The sequence below is a fragment of the Montipora foliosa genome, chromosome 7, assembly GCF_036669935.1.
Source record: "Montipora foliosa isolate CH-2021 chromosome 7, ASM3666993v2, whole genome shotgun sequence".
In the NCBI taxonomy this organism is placed as follows: Eukaryota; Metazoa; Cnidaria; class Anthozoa; order Scleractinia; family Acroporidae; genus Montipora; species Montipora foliosa.
Window position 1 is genome coordinate 4,114,261 of NC_090875.1, and position 22,493 is coordinate 4,136,753.

At 40.3% G+C, this 22,493-nt stretch overlaps 2 protein-coding genes across 6 annotated transcripts in view; one reads left to right on the top strand and one right to left on the bottom strand.

Annotated features, from left to right (window-relative positions):
- Window positions 1-20,856, bottom strand: part of LOC138010474 (adenosine receptor A2b-like) — a 21,417-nt gene extending 561 nt beyond the window's left edge. The window contains exons 1-5 of one of the 5 annotated variants that reach the window (XM_068857452.1): window positions 20,724-20,856; window positions 4,491-4,581; window positions 3,911-4,118; window positions 2,934-2,989; window positions 1-1,484 (exon numbers count right to left, since the gene is read on the bottom strand). The exon at window positions 1-1,484 is cut by the window's left edge and continues 561 nt beyond it. In XM_068857452.1, the coding sequence (XP_068713553.1) occupies window positions 299-1,405 (1,107 nt within the window). In that variant the 5' untranslated portion in view covers window positions 1,406-1,484; window positions 2,934-2,989; window positions 3,911-4,118; window positions 4,491-4,581; window positions 20,724-20,856 and the 3' untranslated portion in view covers window positions 1-298. Of the gene's footprint in view, window positions 1,485-2,933; window positions 2,990-3,910; window positions 4,119-4,490; window positions 4,582-6,187; window positions 6,200-7,231; window positions 7,528-20,723 lie in introns of those variants that run through there. The other 4 variants (XM_068857450.1, XM_068857453.1, XM_068857451.1 and 1 more) reach the window with 4 other exon arrangements.
- LOC138009690 (uncharacterized) lies at window positions 14,161-15,563 on the top strand. Its single transcript, XM_068856730.1, has 2 exons — window positions 14,161-14,668; window positions 14,977-15,563. The coding sequence occupies exons 1-2, from the start codon at window positions 14,161-14,163 to the stop codon at window positions 15,561-15,563; spliced, it is 1,095 nt and encodes a 364-aa protein (XP_068712831.1).
- Window positions 20,857-22,493: the final 1,637 nt, after the last annotated feature.

Genomic DNA, 22,493 nt, shown 5'->3' on the forward strand with positions numbered 1-22,493 from the left:
TGAAAGTAATTCTATTCCACACATGATGCGTAAGTGCGATCACTTTGATTCTGTCCTCATTCAAATTGTATTACGTTTGTCGTGCAGATAATTTTATCTCATGAAACTCCTGTCTTTCCAATTTCTGTACTTTCATGTTGAGTATGAGGTCACCACACAAGCCACAAAACCGACCTATTTCTTATAAGAAGTAATAACCAGAGTTTTTTCCCAAAAAAGGTCACCAACTTGGTTCAGTTGCGCAAAAAGCTTTCCATTTTCTCAGTTTCTTGGGAATCAATTTTCTGCAATGTTTGGTTTACAACTCACTAACAGAAAGCGCCGTATTAACAGCTCCTGACTGAAATTCTCCTTTATAAGAATCCGAGAAATGCTTCTGTAAAGATGGTTGCCTTCCGAAGGATGCCACAGAAATGGTTGTAACCTGTGGTTCTCTCTCAGGTTTCTTCAAAGTATACTTGAGAGCTCGGCAAAAATCTTTTTTGACGAAGGTATACAACAACGGATTGATGACAGAGGTCAGGTACTTAATTATCACAGCCACCTGAGAAATAATTCCTAGCTTAGATGGTTCCAATTTCACCGGTAACTGAACCAGTAAAAATACAGTGAACCAGGGCAACCAACACAGGAGAAATACAAAGGCCATGATGACAAACAGCACCAAACATTTGCGCTCACCTCTCATTTCAACACGGGATGGGCTTGCAGACACTGACTTAGAAAACGACTTTGAAAATGAACGATTGACGACTCTGAACATACTCGTGAAAGCAAAGATCAAAAACATATATGGAAGCAATAAGGCAAACGCCAGGTAAAATACAGAGAAAGCAAGGGTGAAATTGCTAGATTCCGGTTTGTACGCGGGGTATATCTTATTAATCCAAGCAAAAGGAATGAGTGACACCAGAAATGAGCAAATCCAAACGACTGCTAATACTCTGCGCATGTACGTTTGACTAAGAACGCGGTGTTTCAGTGGAAATTTGATGGCCAGGTATCGTTCTGCGGTGACAACAACGATGTGATAAACAGTAAGAATAGCAACAAAGTTGTGAAGAACAGTCACCAGAAATCCTAAGTAAAATTTACTGCTTTTTGACTGAATCAGTGGTGTAAAGAAAACAATAACGAACAATGGAATGACAAAAACACCACAGAAGAAATCACAAACTGCTAAGCTGAAGAGAGGATAGTTTGAAATTGTCCGCAGACTATTCTTCCGAGCAAACAAATAAAGCACAACACTGTTGATCAATACAACTGCTGCCGCAATGGAAATCAACTTTGCAATTTCTGTGTACACGGGCTCGAATTGTGCGATTCCCTTTCTTTGGACTGCTGATGTTGTCGCATTTTCGATAGAAAGATTTGCAGGAATCGTTACTTGCGTATTTGCCATGTTATGCACCAACTGAAGCTAAAGTATATCCTTTAATTGTTCCAGACACTTTCACCACCACTGCTCGCTAAAGCGTTTCCTAAAACAAAACCAGACAGTTAAATCCTAACAAAGCTACAATGTATGAAGAATATTCTTAACATTAATCAGTGACTTCAGTATCAAGTCGAGTAAAAGTACAGAGCAGCCTCAAGGGAACCCAGATCGATATGACGTTCAATTCAGCCCCCGTCGAAGGCGAGTGCTCAAGTGTACGAAGGAGTTCAAGGAGTTCAAGTTCAAGTGTTCAAGAAAGCGAATAATTACGTGCATCTTTGGACAAAAGTAAAACGTGAAAAGGGCATGCAAATAAACTCACCTGACCGGGTTATTTACAGTTACAATAAAAAGAGATATATATATATATATGAAGGTTCTATTGAGGCCTTAAACTGCTGTTTAAAAGTAAAAACTAAAATCCAAGCTTTCGCCGATCAACGGCGAAAGCGAAAACGCATCAAGGAAAAAAGCGAAAGCGAAAACGCATCAAGGACAGATGCTCCTCAAATATATCTGCAAAACACGTTCGATGACATCCTTCGCCTCAACGGTTATCCAGAGAACAGTATAGAGCAGACAAAACGCCCACAAAATCCTCAACGAAACCCCCAACCTGGCAACACAGAATGGTCATATCTTAAGATCCCTTACATCTCTGAACGACTCAATGACAGGATCACTAACATTTTCAGAAAAAAAAACATCCCAGTACGCATTGCCCACAAATCCTACACGCTCAGACAAGCCCTATCCCACACCTCCACGAAGCGCAAATGCACTAGAGACAAATGCCTTATCTCTAACACTGGATTATGTTTACGAAGAAATGCAGGGTACAAGCTCACGTGTAACAGCTGCGACCAACAATATACTGGTAGCACTACACGCTTCATCCATGATCGCGTAAGAGAACATATCAGCAACGAAAACTCCTCTGTTAAAAAAACACATCTATTCCTTCCAGAACGAAGACTACAAAGGCATTGAGGTCAAGATAACTATGACCGAAAACGACCCGTAAGCGAAAACGTACATACATCACATCTTTTACACATTTCACCTTACACCTTCTTTGCATATATATAGCGCGCGCGGAATATTTTCTCATCCCTGATAATGCCGTTGATCGACGAAAGCTTGGATTTTAGTTTTTACTTTCAAACAGCAGTTTAAGGCCTCAATAGAACATTTATATATATATTTTAATCATGCTGCTGAAGGACAACATGAACAGATTAATAAAAGGAGAAATTGATGTAAAAGGTCATTTAAAAGAACTTTATAAAAGAGCTTGCGTTAAACAAAAACCATTTACTTTAAAACGTAAACAAAGGCCTTCAAATAAGAAAGGAAAAACTCTGCTGTGATTTTCATGTCGCTATCAATGCATGTAAAAATGCCTTAACTGGCTGGGAGCACGCCATTGTGTTGCCGGATTAACTGTTCTATGGGCTATAAAAATATCGTTGTGTGAGAGTCTGTTCCTTACCTGCTGGTTATGTTGTGGCCGGGCGAAGAACGTCGAGACAAAGTAGATCTTTTAACCTTGGAAGGAAAAAAGTTATTTTAGGATCATTCCTGACGGTTACCTACGTTGCTGGTAGCTAGGCGCCATTGTTGGGCTGATAAACCTGTCCATTGGCTTTAATTACTATCACTGCTTACTCATTATATTTGAAGAGAAAGGCATTAAAATCAATTTTATCTCATCTCAAAGCACGATGAGGTAAATTGTACTGATTTATTGTAACTTGATGAAATGATCCTAAGTTTCATATGACTTTCATGATAGTTTCTGTTGGCTTTTAGGAATAAATACTCACCAAGGAAAAACACTCCAGCAAGAAATTAGTTTAATCACCGATTCCGAATATTTTTACCCCTTCCCCTCGTGGACCCTCGTGCAATCTTCGTTTTCATCGTCAAGAACAGTCAATCAAGAATCCAAGATTGTAGGCTAGCAGAAACTATGTATTCAAGTGTTAATGGCAGTTGATTTGAAAAGACCTCCACTTCTTGCCAATTGCAAAATCTATGGAGAATCCTCCACAGACGCACGTTATTGTTGACCTACCCTCACCAGGCTTATTTTATGAGTATTTAAGATGTAAATTCAAGTATTTACTGCCCTTTTGATGAGTGAAGTGCACGATATTGTAACAGGGCAGGAGATACCCTGTCAAGACTACTTACTGCCCTGTTCCAATATCGTGCACTTTACCTATCAAATGTTCACCTTGGTGTTAAGAAATGGAGTCGCCCGCCTTACACGCGAGCAAGGGTAGAACTTCATAGACTTTCCCTGCTGATGTAAAAGCAGCTTTAAGGCCTGCCACCGCGGCATCTTAATTCTCTTCATACTCTGTTTATCCCTTTTGGTCTAATTTTATCTCACACCCAGGTAAATTCTTGCTCCTAAATCATCAGTGTAAGAAATCATGATTTGGAACGAATACGCTGACTTACTATGCGGAGGCACCGCCCCAAATGAGAAGCCTGTGTGAGCCTTGCCACAGATATAATAATAGAATCCACCCACACATCTGCCGGATATTTTCTTTTCCTTGGTGAAATCTACTTCACAAAGTTCAACATCCTCTCACAGCTATCACTGCCAAACAGCAGCGCCCTTCCCTACCCTCAACAAAAGGTGGCCACACTAGTGACTGCAAATCTATAAAAAATGAGAAAAGTATTGACAAGATTTTTTGGCATTTATGGATCTTTTTGCCCTTAAGTCATAACGCCCTTTTGATAAGCAGTGTCTTGTAATTCTCTTTTCTAATTGAACGTGGCTCTCAAAGATGAATTATAACCAGCAAACCCTCACCTGATTTCATTAATTATTTGCTCAGGTGGTAAAAACGTACAGCTTTCATCAAGGTTTTTGCTACATCAAATCACCCGAACTTTTTAAACCACGAACCCATAAATAGAGAGAGCACACAAAATCGAGAGCACATTGTAAGCCAGTTTAATATTGGCCTCGCATATAGTGTGCCAATACAAATTTAAAGTCTTATAACAAAGATGAAAATTTATTCACCTTCTGACGAAGCTTCAGCTCTTTTTCGCGGCGTTCACGAGTTTTCACTCAGTTGGTTCTTCAGTGCTGTCAAGCCAGTGAGTTGATAAACCTGTGGATTCGTGAGTGGTCAAGGACAACATTATCGCATAAATTGGTGCTAAAGTCCTTCTTCAATGTCAAGTAGGAGGCTGCTGTAAATTCCGGGCTTCAGTAAAAGTAACAGTGCAGAGATCATGCTGCCACACGCAGCACTCAGCGATAAATGACGTAAATTGAGTTGATCGAAAATTGCAATCAATAACTTTTTACAAAAGCCCACAGAGCTTTTAGAGTATATTGAGTTAATAAATTATACCTCTAAATACTCAATTGTTGGATGTTTTCTCTCATTGTACAGAGCTTAAAACATTCAAATGTTTCATTGACAATAAAAAATTGCCTTGACGTAGACTCGGTACGATGGCTGCGTGTCAACAGGCAAAACGGGGGTGAAATTAAATTGCCATAAGTAGGCATATTGCAACACTGAGGGTTTCATATACGAATGAGATACTTGGAGTAAAGCACGCGACCATTTTTAACTTAAGTGTACCCCAAGGCATATCTAGTTTACATTTGTGAAAATGGAGTCGTGGATAATGTGAGAAAACCAAGCTATAATTTGGTTCCTATAGTATCATTATGATTTGCTTTTTACATCGATTTAAGGGTCTTGCTATTTTGTAATAACTTTCGGCTTTAAGCCTGTGACGTCGTTGTTGATAGTGACGTTGTTGATGTGACGTTGTTGAGAGATATCCCATGGTACAAAAACCGCCATAATAGTGGGCAAATTGTCCCAGTGTGCAATTTGCTCACCAGTATGACAGAAAGTAAGTTTTTGTACCATGTGATCGCCAGCTGCTAACGGCCCTGTCGGACAAAACACAGACAAAACCATAAAATAATTATTTGGAATTATTTAATCCAGCATTAGTTTATATAATCCCCCGAGGCCAGGCAAATGTCTCTGGGATAAATTAAAAAAAATATGTGGTTCTCTGTAGTATTGTTTTTACTTTCAGTTGCAGTAAAAAACGAAGCTTCATTTCAAGACAACAATACACTAGCCCCGGGGCTAAAGACTCATTCAAAATGTCGTGACTTCTTCCAACCAAAGATAAGAGTAATATGGCTTTGTTGCTATTTATATTTTCAATTTACAAATGCAAATTCCGTAGCTGAAAAATATGAGAAATTTCCAAAACTTGGAGATACTGTCTTTATCTGAAAGGAATAACACATGGCAGACATTTCAGACTGGTCCAGAGGAAAAGTTTTAATTCGAGTGTTCTGTAGTATTCAATTCCTAAATTCCTAATTAGAAACAGTTTTTACAGACATAATAATGGCAATGTTCGTTGTGAAAGTCAAATATTTAAAATTATTAGGGACCTAAGCGGATAAGCTGCAAACATTGAGTTTGATCAAATATTTGAGAAGCATTTAAAAATTCTTGCTAAAAGGTAGCTGAAGCCTTCTTATTAAATTACTTAACAAAACAATTTTCGGCTTTGTGACGCCCATTAACGTAACTTTATTTTTCTTGCTTTAGTGAAAAGCAGAGGTATTATACAAAGGCGCTCCGCCCTTAGGGTAAACGCAATTTTGAGGTCTTCGAACCAAAATTACAAGTGCTTTTTTTCTCAAGGTCACGAAAAAAATAATATCCTTACTTGTTTAAAGCAATGACATTTTCACCCCGCACGCGTTTCAAGAACATTCGGGTGGCAGCTATGTTAAGGTCGTAAAACACGCTCGTCTTTAGCTTCTTGTTCGACTTCAGCTTTCTGGAATTTCCAGTTCTCTCCTCGTCATTCACAGGTATAATGGGACTACTTGATATGTTTTTTTTATTAAAAACCCCAATCTTTTTTTCACCTTATTTTAAATAAATTGTAGCGCCGTGCGATCAAAATCCGTTTACATGCTCACTAATTCTTTGAAAAAAGAAAGGCCGTTCCATGAATAGTAGTTAGCGTCCTTTTGGCAATTTAGGGAGTTTGTACAAGAGGTCTTGCGATGGTTTGGATCACCTCTGAAGAAGACACTGGAAAGAAGCATCGTGAAGATGGGTCTTTGAATCAGTCTAACATACATTGTACATGGTATTAATTTAGATTTTTTGGGAATAAATGACTACTGGTTCTCAAGCGGCTTGAAATTTTAGGAATTCTTAGGAATTTCATCCTATGCCAATAGGCTAATTTTGGTAAGTTGGAACTCTTGGAAATTTCTGGGAATTCAAAGCCATATTCGAAATTTCAAGAGATCATTTCCACCCGATTAAAAAGTGTTGCATATAACACGAAGTCCTCAAGAGTTCTTAAAATTGGTCGTGAATGAGGCAGCATGCATCCTTAATACATTTGACTTATCATTTGATCGGGGACCTTAAGAAATATGGGCTCGAAATCTGGCGTTTAAGGCTTGGTCCTTTTCAAAAGCCAAATGTGATGTTACTCCAGTTAAAGCTCATTTAACAAACTGTTCTAATGTTATTTCTTTGTACGTAATTTACCACTGACATTTACAAAAACCCTCCACGATCCACACGCTAAATATAAAGTTAGTTAGGTCACTCGTCACTAGAGCAGGATCTCCTAATCTTCTAGTGGACTATATAGCACTGAAGCTATAGTCAAACTGTGAAAATAAATTACATTAGAAAGTTGACATGAGATCAAAAAACGCTACTTTTGAGAAGCAAAAGTACTTACAATTCTTGGCGGAGATTCGCATTGACATGCCACAGACTCACCAAATTAAAGGGCGTTGGGTGTTTTTATAAGTGCCGACTCTTGTCCGGAGCCTTCGCAAGAATATTTGGCGCCAGAAAAAAGTTCACTTGTATAAAGTGCAAATTAGGCTCAATGAAATAGAGAGCTTTTATTCTGGTGTAATCCATAGATTGTGACTGAAATATCATCAAAGGATTATTGTTGAATATGTCTCAATTGATGAAACGAGATTCCCAAAATAAAACACACTCCCGCGTCATCAGGTGCTCAATGAAGAAAAGGTTTCCTCCACATAAAAATAATGGTTAATTTGATTGGTATTTTATGACTCTTTTCCTTTTTAATAATGTATCATAAATTACACGAGAAGGAAAAAAACTGCACCCCGTCACTCTTGGATGACACTTGAGAAACGAGTCTTTGAAAAGAGTAAGCCCTAATTTTCGTTTTGGTCAGTAGTGACAGCAGTGCGGTGTAATAAAAAAGGCCCGGCGATTTCAAAGAGTACGACGTGTAGTGCAAATATTTAACAATTATTCCATGAGCACGCATTCGATATGAGATGGTAAATAGCCGACAAGGCGCGTAGCGCCGAGTTGGCTATAACCAATCTCATATCCAACGCGTGCTAATTGTTTTATTAAATTCCTTAAACTCTAAACATTTGGAAGTACAAAATACGAGCGAAAATAGTGAGAAAATCCGAGCGAAATCGAGAAAACGTGATGAAGATGCGATGTTGTGTAATACCTTGTGGTCAGACAGACGTAGGTTCATCACGAATACATTTTTTGCCTTTTCACGTACTTCTAAACGTCGGAGTTGATCCAAACTTTCCTCAATTTCTTTTTCTTTTTTGGCTTTATTCAAACAAACATTTCGCCATCGGGCGAAAAAAGAATTAGTTTAGCCGCGCTTAGCGCAATCATTTGCGATATAAGGTCAAACTGAGCTGATAACCGAGATTGAGTGAACCAATAAGAGCACGCGAAATGCATTATCCGAGGTTGAGAATTTTATAAAAGTTGTTAGCAAGCAAGGAAAAAATTGTCACCTACTCATTTTTAAAGGTAAGCTTTAGTTATAAGCAGATATTAGTTTTGAAGGTTGACTGACTTCAAAATTTAGCATTTGGACATTTTTACTGAGGGTCGTTGTAATGTACTGTTATCAAACACAAAAGAAAATCACACGAGACACTAAAAAAAAAAACACACACAGCGGCCATTATAAAGCAACAGTTCAAGTCTATATTTTTTATATATCCAACACATCATGCCTTGCTAACGTAAAAGCGCGCGGTTTGAATGTCACACAAAACGTGAAATGAACATTAGACTTCTTCTTTCCTTTATCTAGAAATCTACCGTTAACCCGCAAAAGAAAAATGCAAATAAAATAACAATAAAAACGCATGCAGAAAGACTATCATTGGTAAGTCATATATAACGGACGTTACTGTTCCTGGAGTGTTTTATCCTAGTAAGTGTTCGGAATAGTATACTCCAATCTTAACTCTACAGACCTTACAATGTTCATGAGAGTTTCTCAAGACTAGTACTAGAGTTCAAAACAATTAAACACAAAGACAATGTCAATCAAAGTCTTTGATCACATTTCTTGAATGAGCTTCATGGGTGGTTTGGACACACGTGTAGACCTCCTTAGTTGTGGATCAGCTAGGGTCCTGGCACTGGGGTCCACTAACACTGAGCCGGTGTCGTCTTGACTTGCTGACACAGGAGATGTGAGGGGGTTTGGATGTCCACATCACTGAGGGAACTAGCTCGCACATCTGAAAGGAACTTCTTAAAGTGAGAAGAATTGGGAGTAACCTTCCGCTCATCTCCTTCAGCTGATAACATGCTGTGGTTCTTGCTTGTGACTGTCAATGGAACTGGATGGTATGGTGTCGAGAGCTTTCCAAGCTTTGGCTGCTTCACCGGTAGAGTATCTCCAACTTGTCAGAATCTCTGCTAGACCTCTTACTTTCAGCATGACTATTCATCTTGAGTTTCTGATATGCATCTCGCTCGCGCACTAGTGTTGGATTAAAATCCGTTTCACATGGCACAGCAATAGGGCAGGGCAGCTTTATCCTGATTGGCCTTCCAAACAGGGCAGTGCCTTGGGCAACACCAGTGGTACAATGAGGGGTTGCTCGATAATTCCGAAGGAATTGATACATCTGTTGCTTCCAGCTAGTAGTGGTACAGAGTACCTTTCCAAACGTTTTCATAAAGCGTTCCACCTCACCATTTGCTTCAGGCAATAGAGGAGTCACCTTACGGTGCTTAAAACCCAGATACTCAGCAAATTGGGCAAATTGATGTTCACTAAAAGGAGGACCATTGTCAGACTTGACAACTTGGGGCACACCATAGGCGGAAAATATGCGATCTAATTTATGGATGATTGCCTTCGCAGATGGAGAATGCACAACCAATCTTGAATCTTGAATAATCATCCATCACTACCAGCACATAATGTCCAGCAACTTCACAAAAGTCTACACTAACATGTTGCCATGGACCATCAGGCAAAGGAGTCATCTTCAATGGTTCACGAGAGGATTTGGGTGTGGCAATCTGACATGAAAAGCACTTCTTGACAACTTCATCAACAGCAGGGTCCATCTTTGGAAACCAGACCTAAGACCTTACCAAACTGCGCGTCTTGGCTAATCCTTGGTGGCCGTTGTGAGCTAGTTCTACCACACGTTTCTGAAGGGCATCAGGAATGACTATGCGATATCCACGAAGGACAAATTTTCCATCCGCCGAAGTCAGCTCATCCCGGACATTAGCAAAGATTCTGAGGATTCTTGGATCGACTCCGTCCACTGGCTTCAGATTGTCCCACTGGCAATTTGAGATAAGACGACACATTACTTCTTGTAGAGTGGGATCCTGTGATGTAGCTTGAATGATGTTCATCTCTGCTCAATTCCTTGGGTGTGGCCTGCGTCAGAATGAAGTTAACATACTGCTCTGCAAAATCGGCAACGAGATTACAGTGGGAGGTACCTTGAAGATGTCTTGACATGTAATCGGCTGGATTTAAATCACGTCTTGAACACAGCACTTCGAAGTCAAATGACTGCAACTTCAGACGCCAATATTCAATTCTTGCTGAAGCTTGAGAAGTCGGTTTGTTGAATATAGCCAACAGGGGCTTCTGGTCCGTCTTCACTTTGAAGTGGCTTCCCAGCAAATACAACCGAAAATGGTGGCAGCCCCACGCGATAGCCAGTGCTTCACGCTCAATCTGAGAGTAACGCCTTTCCACACTTGAGAGAGCTTTACTTGCATAGGCGATCACTTTGCCATCTTCTGTTAGCATAGCACCTAATCCAACTGGACTGGCATCCACTATCAGAACGGTTTTCTTGCGAGGATCAAAATACGCCATGACATCATCTGAAGTAAGGCTGCACTTAAGCTGGTCTAATGCTTGTTGGTGTACGTTTTGCCACTTGAATTCTTCGTCTTTATGTGTGAGGTCACGTAGATGAGCAACAATATCTGCATAGTTGCGGATGAAACGAGCAATATCGTTTGCCATTCCAAGTAGACTGCGAACATCACTCACTGAGTTTGGTTCATCGGCTTGTTTGATTGCTTCTACCTTGGCAGTGCAATCAATGCAATCACTCCAAAAAAAGAAGCTCAGAGGAGGCATTGGGTAAGGTGCCATGGTAAATGTGTCAGGCACAGGAACTGAAACGTCCTTGCACGTACCCTACCGATTTGCAAGACCTTCGGCCTTGCGATTGTTGTGGGTCTAGTGAAGTGGGGGAAGACTCCGAGGTGGATACTTATGTTGATGAATTTAGTAATGATGGTGATGAAAGTGACTCTGACGGTGACGTAGAGAAACGGGAGACTATACCATTCAGAATGCTTTCATGTGCCAGGTGATAGCAAGCCTATTTCGGCGGACACTTGGGTAAGCAATCTCATGCAGATATAAATTTATTTATACCTCGCACAGCCTTTATTGCCTCCCTTCTCCAGTAATCCAATGTTTCATTTTGAGTCTATTTGTAACTTATCATTAACTGCGTCATATAACCTATCGATGATCTAAAATTATATTTTCGCTATCATAACTCCGTTTGGGATTTTAGTGGCAGGGACTGGGATGTCTAAAGAAAACGTGCCACTGCAACTGGGATTTGGTCCAAATTTTGACTGCATGGGAACTGGGATAACTTCGGAGTTCAATAATCAAGAATAGTTTGTTTCACTGAAATCTATGAAATTTGAATATCCTAGGATATAACGCATTCACCTGTATTGTATAAGCCGTCTAAACATTTTGTTATGTCTAAGGAGTGTAAAACCTTGATATGTGTTGTTTACTTTCAAATGAATGACTCGATGAATATGCATGAGCACAATGCCAACAGTGGGTCTATCTTTTTTTACCAATTGCTCCAGCGTAGTGAATCAGAGTTAGTAGTCTACTAACTATGAGTGAACTATCCACACTATCAGAACAAATGTATCTACACGTTAATGTGAGGACATGTCGTCTGAAGTGTGTTCTAGAATTCATTCTGTTCGCTGACGATACTAACATCTTTTTTTCACACAAAAAAAATAAATGTAATTGAAAAAACGTTGAATGAAGAATTACCTAACCGAAAACAGACCGGTGCCAAGCCAAGAAGCTTTCCATAAATTAAAAATAATAATTATTTTATTGTATCTTAACCTAGGAAAAAAAGGCAAACACTCGACATCAATCTAGAGATTAGGTGATGTGCCATTGGACGAATAAAAGAAGCCGTGTTTTTAGGTGTTATTCTTGATGAAACTTTAGCGTGGAAACCACACATTGCTAATGTGGCATAATTTATAAAGCAATTTTTTGCCTTCCCACCTCCTCTTTGTGCACATTGTATTTTAGCTTAGTTTATCGACCTATCTGTTATATACCGCTGGACTTATTGTATCGCACCGACAGTTATTCTTTGTTGTAGTTTTAACCAATCATAATAAACCACGTTGGTTGACTTGTGATCCAACATGGCGTGCATGTGGTGGATACATAACATGGTGTCGAAGTAGTGGGATGAAACAACACAAACCGGATAAACATGGCGGAAGGATACGCTAATTCATCGTACAACTGGCCGAACATGAATTGGGCAGCAACAGATTTAAGGAAAGAATGGGAGAGGTTTTATCAACGCTGTGAATTTACCTTCGGCGGGCCTCTCAGCAAATTCACCGAGAAGGAGAAAATATGCAACCTCATGAGCTTTGTTGTCGATAAAGGCCGAGAAATTTATTTGACTTTCGACTGGCAAACTGTTCAAGTAGGAGCTGGAGATGCTGTGCAAAATGTCAGCGAAAAAGAGATACTCGAAAGAGTCGCCGGTAAATTCAAAGCACACGTAGAAGCCAAGACGAATCCAATCATGGCCGCGATCAAGTTCGACCGAAGACGTCAGTTGCCAGGGGAAACCGTCGATAGCTTTGTCACTGATCTGAAACTTTTGGCCCGGAGTCTGGACATAACGGAGACTGAGAAATTAATTCGGAATGTCATAGCCTGCAAATCGTTAGATGAGCGAGTAAGTCGACGCTGCCTCGAGAAGAGCAAACACCTTAGCCTTGAGTAAGCCATCGATATAGGCAGAATGTTCGAAGCAACCAAGGATGGCATGCAAGTTATGGCCGGAGAAGGACCGAGAGTCATGGGTGAAGTTTTATGTCATTGACAGCAAGCGAAACTCCATACTCTCGGGCAAGGCCTATCAAGGCCCTTACCTGGTGCAGCGAGTACACCAGCTAGATACAGACCTCAGGGAGCTCTTAGTCCGACACCCTGATCTAGAGAATGCATCAGGAGCCATGCCTGGAACATACTCCATTAAAATTAACCCCACTGCTAAGCCAGTAGTGCACGGCCCCCGGAGACAACCAGCTGCAATCCTTCTCAAGATCGTGGATAAACTGAGAGAAATGGAAAAGGAAGGAAACCTAGCCAAAGTGATGCAACCAACGGATTGGGTGAACTCCATGGTTGTCTCAAGCAGAGGAGAAAAGGATTTGCCTAGACCCGGCGGACCTGAACAAGGCAGTCAAACGCGAACACTACCCAATACCTACAGTAGAAGAAATTGTGGCCAAGATACCTGATGCTACAGTCTTTACAGTCCTTGATGCCAAGAGCGGGTATCTTCAAATGAGGCTCCGATCTGCGATTGGAAGGTACAGATGGTTAAAACTCCCTTTTGGTATTAAATCGGCCCCTGAAATGTATCAAAGAGCCATGGATGAAATGCTAGAAGGAATAGACCATGCATAGGCGATAATGGATGACATACTCGTTGAGGGGCGTGACATCTCACACCATGATTCAGTCCTAGAGAAAGTACTCTACCGTGCCAAGAGTTACAACCTGAACCTTAGCTTTGACAAAGTTAGAGTTCCAAAACAACAGGTGCTGTGCGTGGGTCACATCCGCGGAAGGGCTAAAACCAGACCCTGAACAGCGGTTCCTGGGTTCCATACAGTACCTGGCCAAATTCCTACCTATGCTAGCAGAGGTTGAAACTCCACTAAGGGAGCTCACAAAGAGAGACTTTCTCTTCCACTGGGACGCGCCCCAAGCTGAAGCATTCCAACGGCTCAAAGATCTATGTTGCACAGCGCCGGTACTGGCATACTACGATGTTAAGAAAGAAACAACCATACAATGTGACGCTAGCAAGAATGCAGTCGGCGCAGTCCTGTTGCACGAAGGAAGACCAGTAGCTTACGCTTCTGGGCGCCCATAGAGAAAGAAATGTAGGCGATTGTGTTCATTTCTCACAAGTTTAGAGAATACATCCTGGGGAAAGCCACACTGGTACAAACTGACCATCAGCCACTTGAAACGATACTAACAAACCTATGTCAGTGGCACCGTTGCGCTTGCAAGCGATGATCCTCAAAGTGAGTGGGTTTGACCTCAAAGTTGAGTACCTTCCTGGAATAAAACAGATCCTAGCGGACACTCTGAGCAGAGCAAGCGTTGGCGAATTGCCAGCAGAAGAAGATGAGCTGCAAGTGAACATGGTAGAAAGAATTTCAATTTCTGAAGCAAATTATGCCGAACTCCTGCAAAACACAGCCAATGAACTTCACGCGCTCTACACCTTGATCCAAGTGGGGTGGCCAGAAACAAAACAACAAGTCCCGCACAGTATTCAGCAGTATTGGGACACAAGTGATGAGCTAGCAGTTCTAGATGGTGTCATTTACCGCGGCGTGAGGATCGTAATACCCCAAACCATGAAGCCGGCAATGATCGCAGTCATACATGGAACACACCTTGGAATTGTAAAGTGTAAGCAAAGAGCAAGAGAAGCGCTTAACTGGCCTGGAATGAGTGCTCAGATTGAAGAAAAAGTCAAGGATTGTACAATCTGCCATGACTATGCTCCGGCGCAACAGAAAGAGCCACTGATACCAAGTCCCATCTCTGACCTCCCGTGGGCAATGGCTGCATCAGACATATTCACCTTTTAGAGCGAGCAGTTCCTAGTCCTTGTTGACTACCATTCCAAGTACATTGAAGTCACTAAATTGAAAGACTTAACGTCACAGGAAACAATCCAAGCTTTAGAAGAGCATTTTGGGCGGCACGGAATCCCAGCGGGGCTCATAACAAACTGCGGTGTCCAGTTCCTTTGATAAAAGCTATAACTTTGAACGTGTCCTGGTCAGGCCCAAGCACCCCCAAGCACCCCCAAGCAAACGGGGAAGCAGAAGCTGCAGTCAAAACAGTGAAGTACCTGTGGAGGAAAAACGAGAACAAGAACAAAGCCCTTCTAGACTACAGAGCCACCCCCATCCCAGGAATTGGCTTGTCTTCATCTCAGCTCTGCATGGGCCGCAGGCTGAGGACCACCTTACCAATGGCAACTAGTCTACCGAGACCTGAGACCTATAACACACAAGAAATAAAGAGGAGCTTTCAGAAAGCCATGGACAAGCAGAAGTACCACTATGACCGTCACGTTACCAGAGAATTGCCTCCGCTCAAACCGATTGACCATGTGAGAGTGAAGCCGGAAAATGGGTCAAAGGAGTGGAAAGCATCAACCGTAGTACAAAGTCATGCTTCTCCACGGTCGTATGCGGTAGTTACAGGCAGCCGTAGAATCAGACGTAACAGGGTGGCCTTGAGAGCCGATCGTCCAGAATCACATGCGGGTTATCAGCTGCGCCATGCAATCACACTCCAGCAGCCAGAACCAGAACAGGAATCAGCCACCCCGGACACCGATACAGCACCACTGGGGAAATGCTGATGCGAAATCCGGTTCAAGTTTTTGGGAACGGTCAAGAACCTACGATCACTGAAGGGAGCACAAGGAAAGATCCAGTAGCTGTCCCCGAGAGATCTGAAGTCAGAGGTTCAGCCCCATATGAAACGCGCAGCGGCAGACAAGTCAGAAAGCCAGTCAAACTAGATTTACAGCAAGACAAGAGACTACTCATAACATTAAGAACAATAGGCTTTATTGTCTTTAAAAATCTTTATGACTTTGTCGTTGTTAAAGGGTGGACTGGCTCGAATCGTATGTTCCCTTTTAGTCCTTCCCCACTGCAGTAGGTTTTTTTTTTCTCTTTTAGCATGTAGTATTTAGTATGTAGTATGAATTGTTTTCTCCAATGCAGTGAAAATGGAATAAATAAAAAAAGAAAAAAAAAAGGGGGGGGGGGGGGAGGATGTTATATACCGCTGGACTTATTAGGGAGCTTAAGCAACGACAACGGCGACGGCAACGAGAACGTCACAAATTTGCATATTTAGTAGGCAAAAACAATAGCTTTGCACGCCCTGCACGTGTGTTTTTCACTTTTGTCCATTTCTTTGCCGTCGTCAGCAAAACTACAACGTGAAACAGCCAAATTTGAGGTTTTATGGACAACGTCATTACTTGAGGATAAATTTTCATTTTCTGCCCTAAATTGAGCGCCGTTCCTACCAGCGTCATTTTTGAGGAACTGCCACACCCCCGTCATATTAAAAAAGTTGAAATAGTAACGAAGCGAATACAACAACGCGAATTTATATTTTGAGATGACGTTCTCGTTGCCGTCGCCGTTGTCGTTGCTTAAGCTCCCTATTGTATCGCACGCACCGACAGTTATCATTTGTTGTAGTTTTAACCAATCATAATAAACCACGTTGGTTGACTTGTGATCCAACATGGCGTGCATGTAGTGAATACATAACACTATCCTAATCTAAATCGCATTTTTTTTTTTACTTCAGAGAAAGGTTTAAGAATCATATCAAGAAGCGCATTCGATGCTCATACTGAACCAATAGTTAAGCAACTGAAAATTCTGAAACTCAGTGATATTTATCAACAACAACAACAACAACAACAATATTTTATTATTTGACAATAAGTCCTTATTCCCCTGGCTCCGCACGTAGCAGGGCTAATCGAGGCGGGCCAGAATAATCAGTAAAAGAAGAAGAAAATACACACAGTAAGACTACCGAGAAATAGATAGATAATTAGATAGGTACGTAAATACGAAAACAGATTAAGTCTAAAGAAACACCTAGCTATGTAATTGAGGTTGGCAACGCAGTATATTATGAGAGGTAGATAAATAAGACAAAATGAATAAGATAAGATAAGCGAAGCAAAGATGATGGCTATTAAGAGTATTTGCTAACTTTTGAGATTATCGATTCTAAGTCTTCGTAGGAGTCTTCAGATTCTAATATATTGAATAAGATCATACGAATTTTCCTTTTAAAAATGGGTTTTGGTAGTGTTCGGTACTTAGTTGGTATCTCATTCCACAGTTTTGCACCAATTCTTGAAAACGATTTTCGTTCAATTTCAAGTTTTGACTTTTTAATATAAAAGTTGTTGGAAACTGAAGATCGCGTATTATATGAATGAATTTTTGCAGTAGGGATGAACAAATCCTTCAATTGTGAAGGGATAACATCGTTATTTACATCATGCATTGTTTCAGCTAGCAATTTATAATACAAAAAGTGAATAGGTAAAACCTTTGCATGAAGGAACAAAGGAATGGCGTGATCACACCTGTCAGCGAAGCACATGAAACGGAGAGCACGTTTTTGGAGGATCAAAAGCTTATTTAGTTGAGTTTTGCCAGCTTGTCCCCAAGCAATTAAGCCGTATCGTAAATAAGGAACAATAAGGCAGTTATATATACTAACAAGAGTATGGAAGGGAACAAAATGCCTTATCTTTGACAGTAATCCAATGGTTTTGCTAAGTTTCAGTGTTATAGAGTCAATATGGTTTTTCCATGACAGTTTATAATCGATTAGGACACCGAGATATTTCACATGATCTTTACATTCCAAGTAGGTTAATGTATTTGTTTGGTGATCGTTAATATATATTGTAGGAAGAAATGAAGGGCGTTTTTGATAAGGGCGAAAAATTACGAAATTTGTTTTATTGAGATCAAATTGGCAAGTTTATGCGTTCTTTTAAGAAAGGCATCCTTCCTGATGCCTTCAATGAAATGTTTTTGCTGACTTATCAAATTCATCATTAAAATACTAGAAACTCCAATGCCTTTTACTTATTTTCTTGTACATCAATTATCCGACAGTGAGCAATACGCTTTCAAAGACATAAATTGTGTTTAACGTACTCTAAACAATCAAACTTGCTGTTACATTTCCTCAGAACTTTGAAAAGGTGGTCAGTCTTTGTTCTGTTGTTGCCATGCTGTGTTTTAAGGTGTTTCCCAATGGCTGAATGACGGTGTTCACTTATGCGTTGATGTAAGTGTTGGGCAGTGTACCCGACATAATTTGCATCGCACAAATCACATTGAAAAAAGTAAACAACGCATTGAGTGTTAACGATCGGGTGCTTGCTTTCCTTGACACGCAGGGTTTGTAACAGTTTTTTTTTGCTTGTAAAAACGGGTTTTGGCTCCCAGAGAATAGATATCTTTGCGTACGCGATCGGCTGATCGCAGATCTTTGAAGGGCAATACTATGTAAACAGACGGGTCTGCTGAAGGTACCATGTGTATTTCTTTATCTGGTTCCTGGCTGAACTTATTTATGCTGGAATCAACCAGTGTTTTCGGATAGCGCAGCTTTGAAAATATGGTGCGTAACAGGTTGCATTCTTTTGCAAATCATTCTGTGATGGAAGATAGACGGTAAGCACGGTTAACCATCGTGTTGACCAGGCCTTTCTTGTATCTGTTGTCGACGTGGCTTTGGATATGGAGTAGCAGTCCTGTGTCGGTTGGTTTTCTTTAGACTTCTGTCGTTACAGTACCACCACACAGTCAAAACTGTACCGAGGAACGGAATAGAGCCGTCAAGTTCAAGTTCCACAGTGAAAGACAAGCTAGGGTGCACATTGTTGAGTACTAGGAAAAAATCTGTCGCTGATTCTGTGTTGGGCATTGTGACAAAAGTGTCGTCAACATATCTTTGATAAAAAGACGGAGTCATACATGCTCTTTTGCTCTAGTTGGTCTTCTATATGGCACATGAAAACGTTGGCCAATAGTGGCCCCAGCGGTGAGCCCATTGCTACACCGTCCTTTTTCTTCATACAGCACGGCAACAACAGAACAAAGGCTGACCACCTTTTCAAAGTTCTGAGGAAATGTAACGGCACGTTTGATTGTTTAGTGTACGAGATGTTGTACATAAAGGATCAAGCCCTCTCTTAACACGCAAGCCAACTCCATTCGCGCCAAACTGTTAACGTGACACTATCGCACATTTATTCATTTATTATTACTATCTTTTTGTGTTTCTTACCTTGGGTGTTATACCCATAGGACCCGCAAATATTTCATGTATTTTTTCAAATATTATATATTCATTTTACACCTTGCACTTTTTCACTTTTTAACTTGATAATTTCGTAACGTAGCGCCAAAACGTCGTTCACGGCTTTCACTTTTATAAATGTGTTTTAAAAATCTTTTAGTGTTTAACTTTTTAATCAATAAATTGTTTAATCATTTCAGTACAGAAATTCAGAATGCTGACAGTTTTTCTCACTTTAAGTCTAAATTCAGAACTTCCTCCTGAACTGACTTCCCCTCATTTTGTTTCTTTGTTTGTTTGTGTTCTTGCTTTTTAACCTAAATCTGCTTACAAATCAAATAAGACACGCCTAAAATTATAATTTTATAGTTGCATTTTTCTTGAGGTGCCTGTAGCCGGAATAAGCCCTAATGCTTTCTATATGGACATCCTCGCCTTATGCTGTTCTTTTATTGATTATTTAATATCTCTTGTAGTTTACTATATATTTATTTTGTAATTTGAAATGACAAAAGTGAAAAAATAAACTGAAACTGAAACTGATCAACCTTGAGGCCCCGTCTTCACGTATCCCGATATTTTTGAATCCGCAACTTTTTCTTTCCGGATTCAAAAATATTTCCATCCACACGCAGCGTATTCCAATTGCATTTGCCCGTCAACACGTATCCGACACGTACTCGAAATGAATCCGGATTCACTCTAGTACTCAGAACTCCTCAAGGAAACAGAGGTAACAGAGCATGCGCCATGTAGCCCTCGGCAATCTTGAGAATTGATGTCACGGTAAGGAACTGGGCTCGATCTAAATATCCGGATTTGGCGTCCACACGATTCCGGATTCGTCAGTATCGGATTCAAAAATATCCGCTCTGGAGAGCGTATTCAAACAGTTCCGGATTCGCCAGCGAATTCACCGGATACGTGTGGACGGAAAGCGTATCCGGAAAGAAAACGTTGCAGATTCAAAAATATCCGGATACGTGCGGACGGGGCCTGAGTTTCTAAGTCAAAAGTCGAACTTGGCCGAAGGAAGCTGTTAATTTCTTTCCGTGATAATTTGGGGCCAGAAGCAGATTCTAATTAATTGATGCATCATCAAAATCGATCCTAGCAAGTCATAAATTCGATTATCAAGCCAAACTGAGAATCCGAGGGCATTTTAGGTCATTAAACAACACCTGAAAAAAGGACTACAATGCTATGTTTTGTTATTTTAAAGATATCTCGTATATATCTGCTCCGAATTGCGATTTCAAACAAAGACAAGGAAAGAGTAAGAAAGAGAGTGAGTGACGTGGACGAAAATCAATTACTTTGGAAACAAAACTAGGACTGAACAAAAATGAGTGCTTGTTTACTTCCGCTTTAACTTTAAGTTTAGGACCAAGCTTTCAAACGCAGCCGCTTCAGCTGTGAAGAAAAGGCAGCATTGGGCCATTGTACTGACTTGGTGTTTATAATCGGACGAAGTTCCTCTATCAAGATAACAACAAGTCTATTCCCAAAACCTAGAATACATCTAGTGTTCGTCTCTAGAGCACTTAAAGTGTCCAAAGAAGAATAGTTTCCCAATTAAGATATAAACGGAAAAATCTGGTTTACTTTAAGAATAGAAGGAATAGAATATTTATCAAGGAAAAACTTAAAAACCCACCTCACAGAATACAACATCAAGGTTGTCCCTGTTGATTTTACAAGGGCGCTGTTTTCAGTTGATTCACGACGAATCATCAGGAAAATTTGGTAGTTGACTCAACTTTAAAATTTTTTAAGACGAAAGAGGATTCTAAAAGACCTTTTATCGAGAAATTCAGAAAATTGGGACTTGAAAAACCCACGATTGTGAGCGTAATTTGTTACGTGATGTCAAAAGATAATCAAGGTTTAGTCGTGAAAATTAGGAAATAATGTCCTTTGCGTTTTGACAAGTGGAACGATTTCCCAATTTTCTCTTCACCATCTGACTACATACATATTGATTGGCCTAGTTTAAACAGTGACAAGTACTTGTGAACCACAACCGTGAGGCGGGCATAATTAGAAACAGGAAGCATGCAAGAGTGGGTGGAACCAGTAATACATTTATTCGCGCTTGCAACACGCAAATTAAACCAAGCACTTCGGACGTTTAATTTCGGCAAGGAGTATGTCAAATTTCTTTTATTTATACTAATTTTTCGTGATAGTGCGGCAAGACATTACTGAGTATATTTACTTTTTTACGGAGGACACCACGGATGTGGCGGATATTAAATTATTAGTGTAATAAGTATTGCCAATTCGAGTGGGACATCAACTCGACCTTTAAATTATGCAGAAAACCAAGCGCGCTAGAAATGGTATCCACGTAATGTATGTATTTAAGCAAGGCTAAAAGGGGGCTCCTCAATTATTACTGGGTTGCCAAACCCGGTCGGAATCTGCGTTTCATTTCTCCGTTTTATTTTTGTTCCCGTGTCGGTTAAAGTCGTGCCTGTCACTGCCCTGCTAAATGGTATCTTTGTGCATAGAGTCTTCTGTGCGTATTTTGTTACGTTTGAGGGGGCTGGGGTAATGCGTCGATTTCTCTGGTGCACACAGGAGAACATTTAATTAACCTGCAATGGCGTCGAAAGTCATTGTAACGCGCATGGCGTTTTTGCACATCTTTAAACAAAATATACCCTCATGGAGCTCAATTGGATGAGCAAGACAGGCGGTGAAAAATAAATATCTGGAATCTTTAAAGCGACGAGTAATGGTCTTCGACAACAATTTCATTTTTCGCCGTTGGATATCAAGTGAGCTTTGTTTCTAATATTTTTCTAACGTGGTATTATATACAACACTAAAATCAAATGGCAATTCTTTTACGGATTTAACAAACATTGAAGGAATCGAACGCCTTGAATGCATCACAGTGTTTACTGAAGTCGCTTCTAATGGGAACTTAAAACAACTCAACGAGGTTATCCCATTATTTTAATTTTCTATTTTTTGTAGAAAACAGAAAAATTAAAAAAATGTCCAAAAAGGCTGTTTTGGGTAATAGAATTATATTTTCAAAACTTTAAATAAAGTTTAAAAGAGAAAAAAAGAAAAATCGTTGCATATTTCCGTGGTTTGGTCCATGTTACGTTATATTGCCAGTTCAAAAATAAAAAACAAACCCTTAACGTACACAAAATATGATTTTTCAATTATTGTGGAAAAAATGGAAAATTGAATTGGCCGAACCGTGCACGGACCTTACCGCCATGGCTTACATGAAAAGTTGAGCGGACTGTTGGTCGTACGTCGTAACCAATAACCGAAATTTCTCGGGCTACCATTTTTTCTTAACCATCGGTCTGATTTGCATTAGCAATAAAATACGCTATTAAAATATCAATAAAATTCAGTACTTTTTCGCATGGCCAAAATGTTATCGTAATCAGCCTTTAAA

What these genes read in the sequence shown, in the direction of transcription:
- LOC138009690 (XM_068856730.1), top strand. Translation starts at nt 14,161, where the DNA reads ATGTCAGTGGCACCGTTGCGCTTGCAAGCGATGATCCTCAAAGTGAGT. An exon ending in TGAAGAAAAAGTCAAGGATT is followed by an intron (nt 14,669 to 14,976) that starts GTACAATCTGCC and finishes TGTCCTGGTCAG; the next exon opens with GCCCAAGCACCCCCAAGCAC.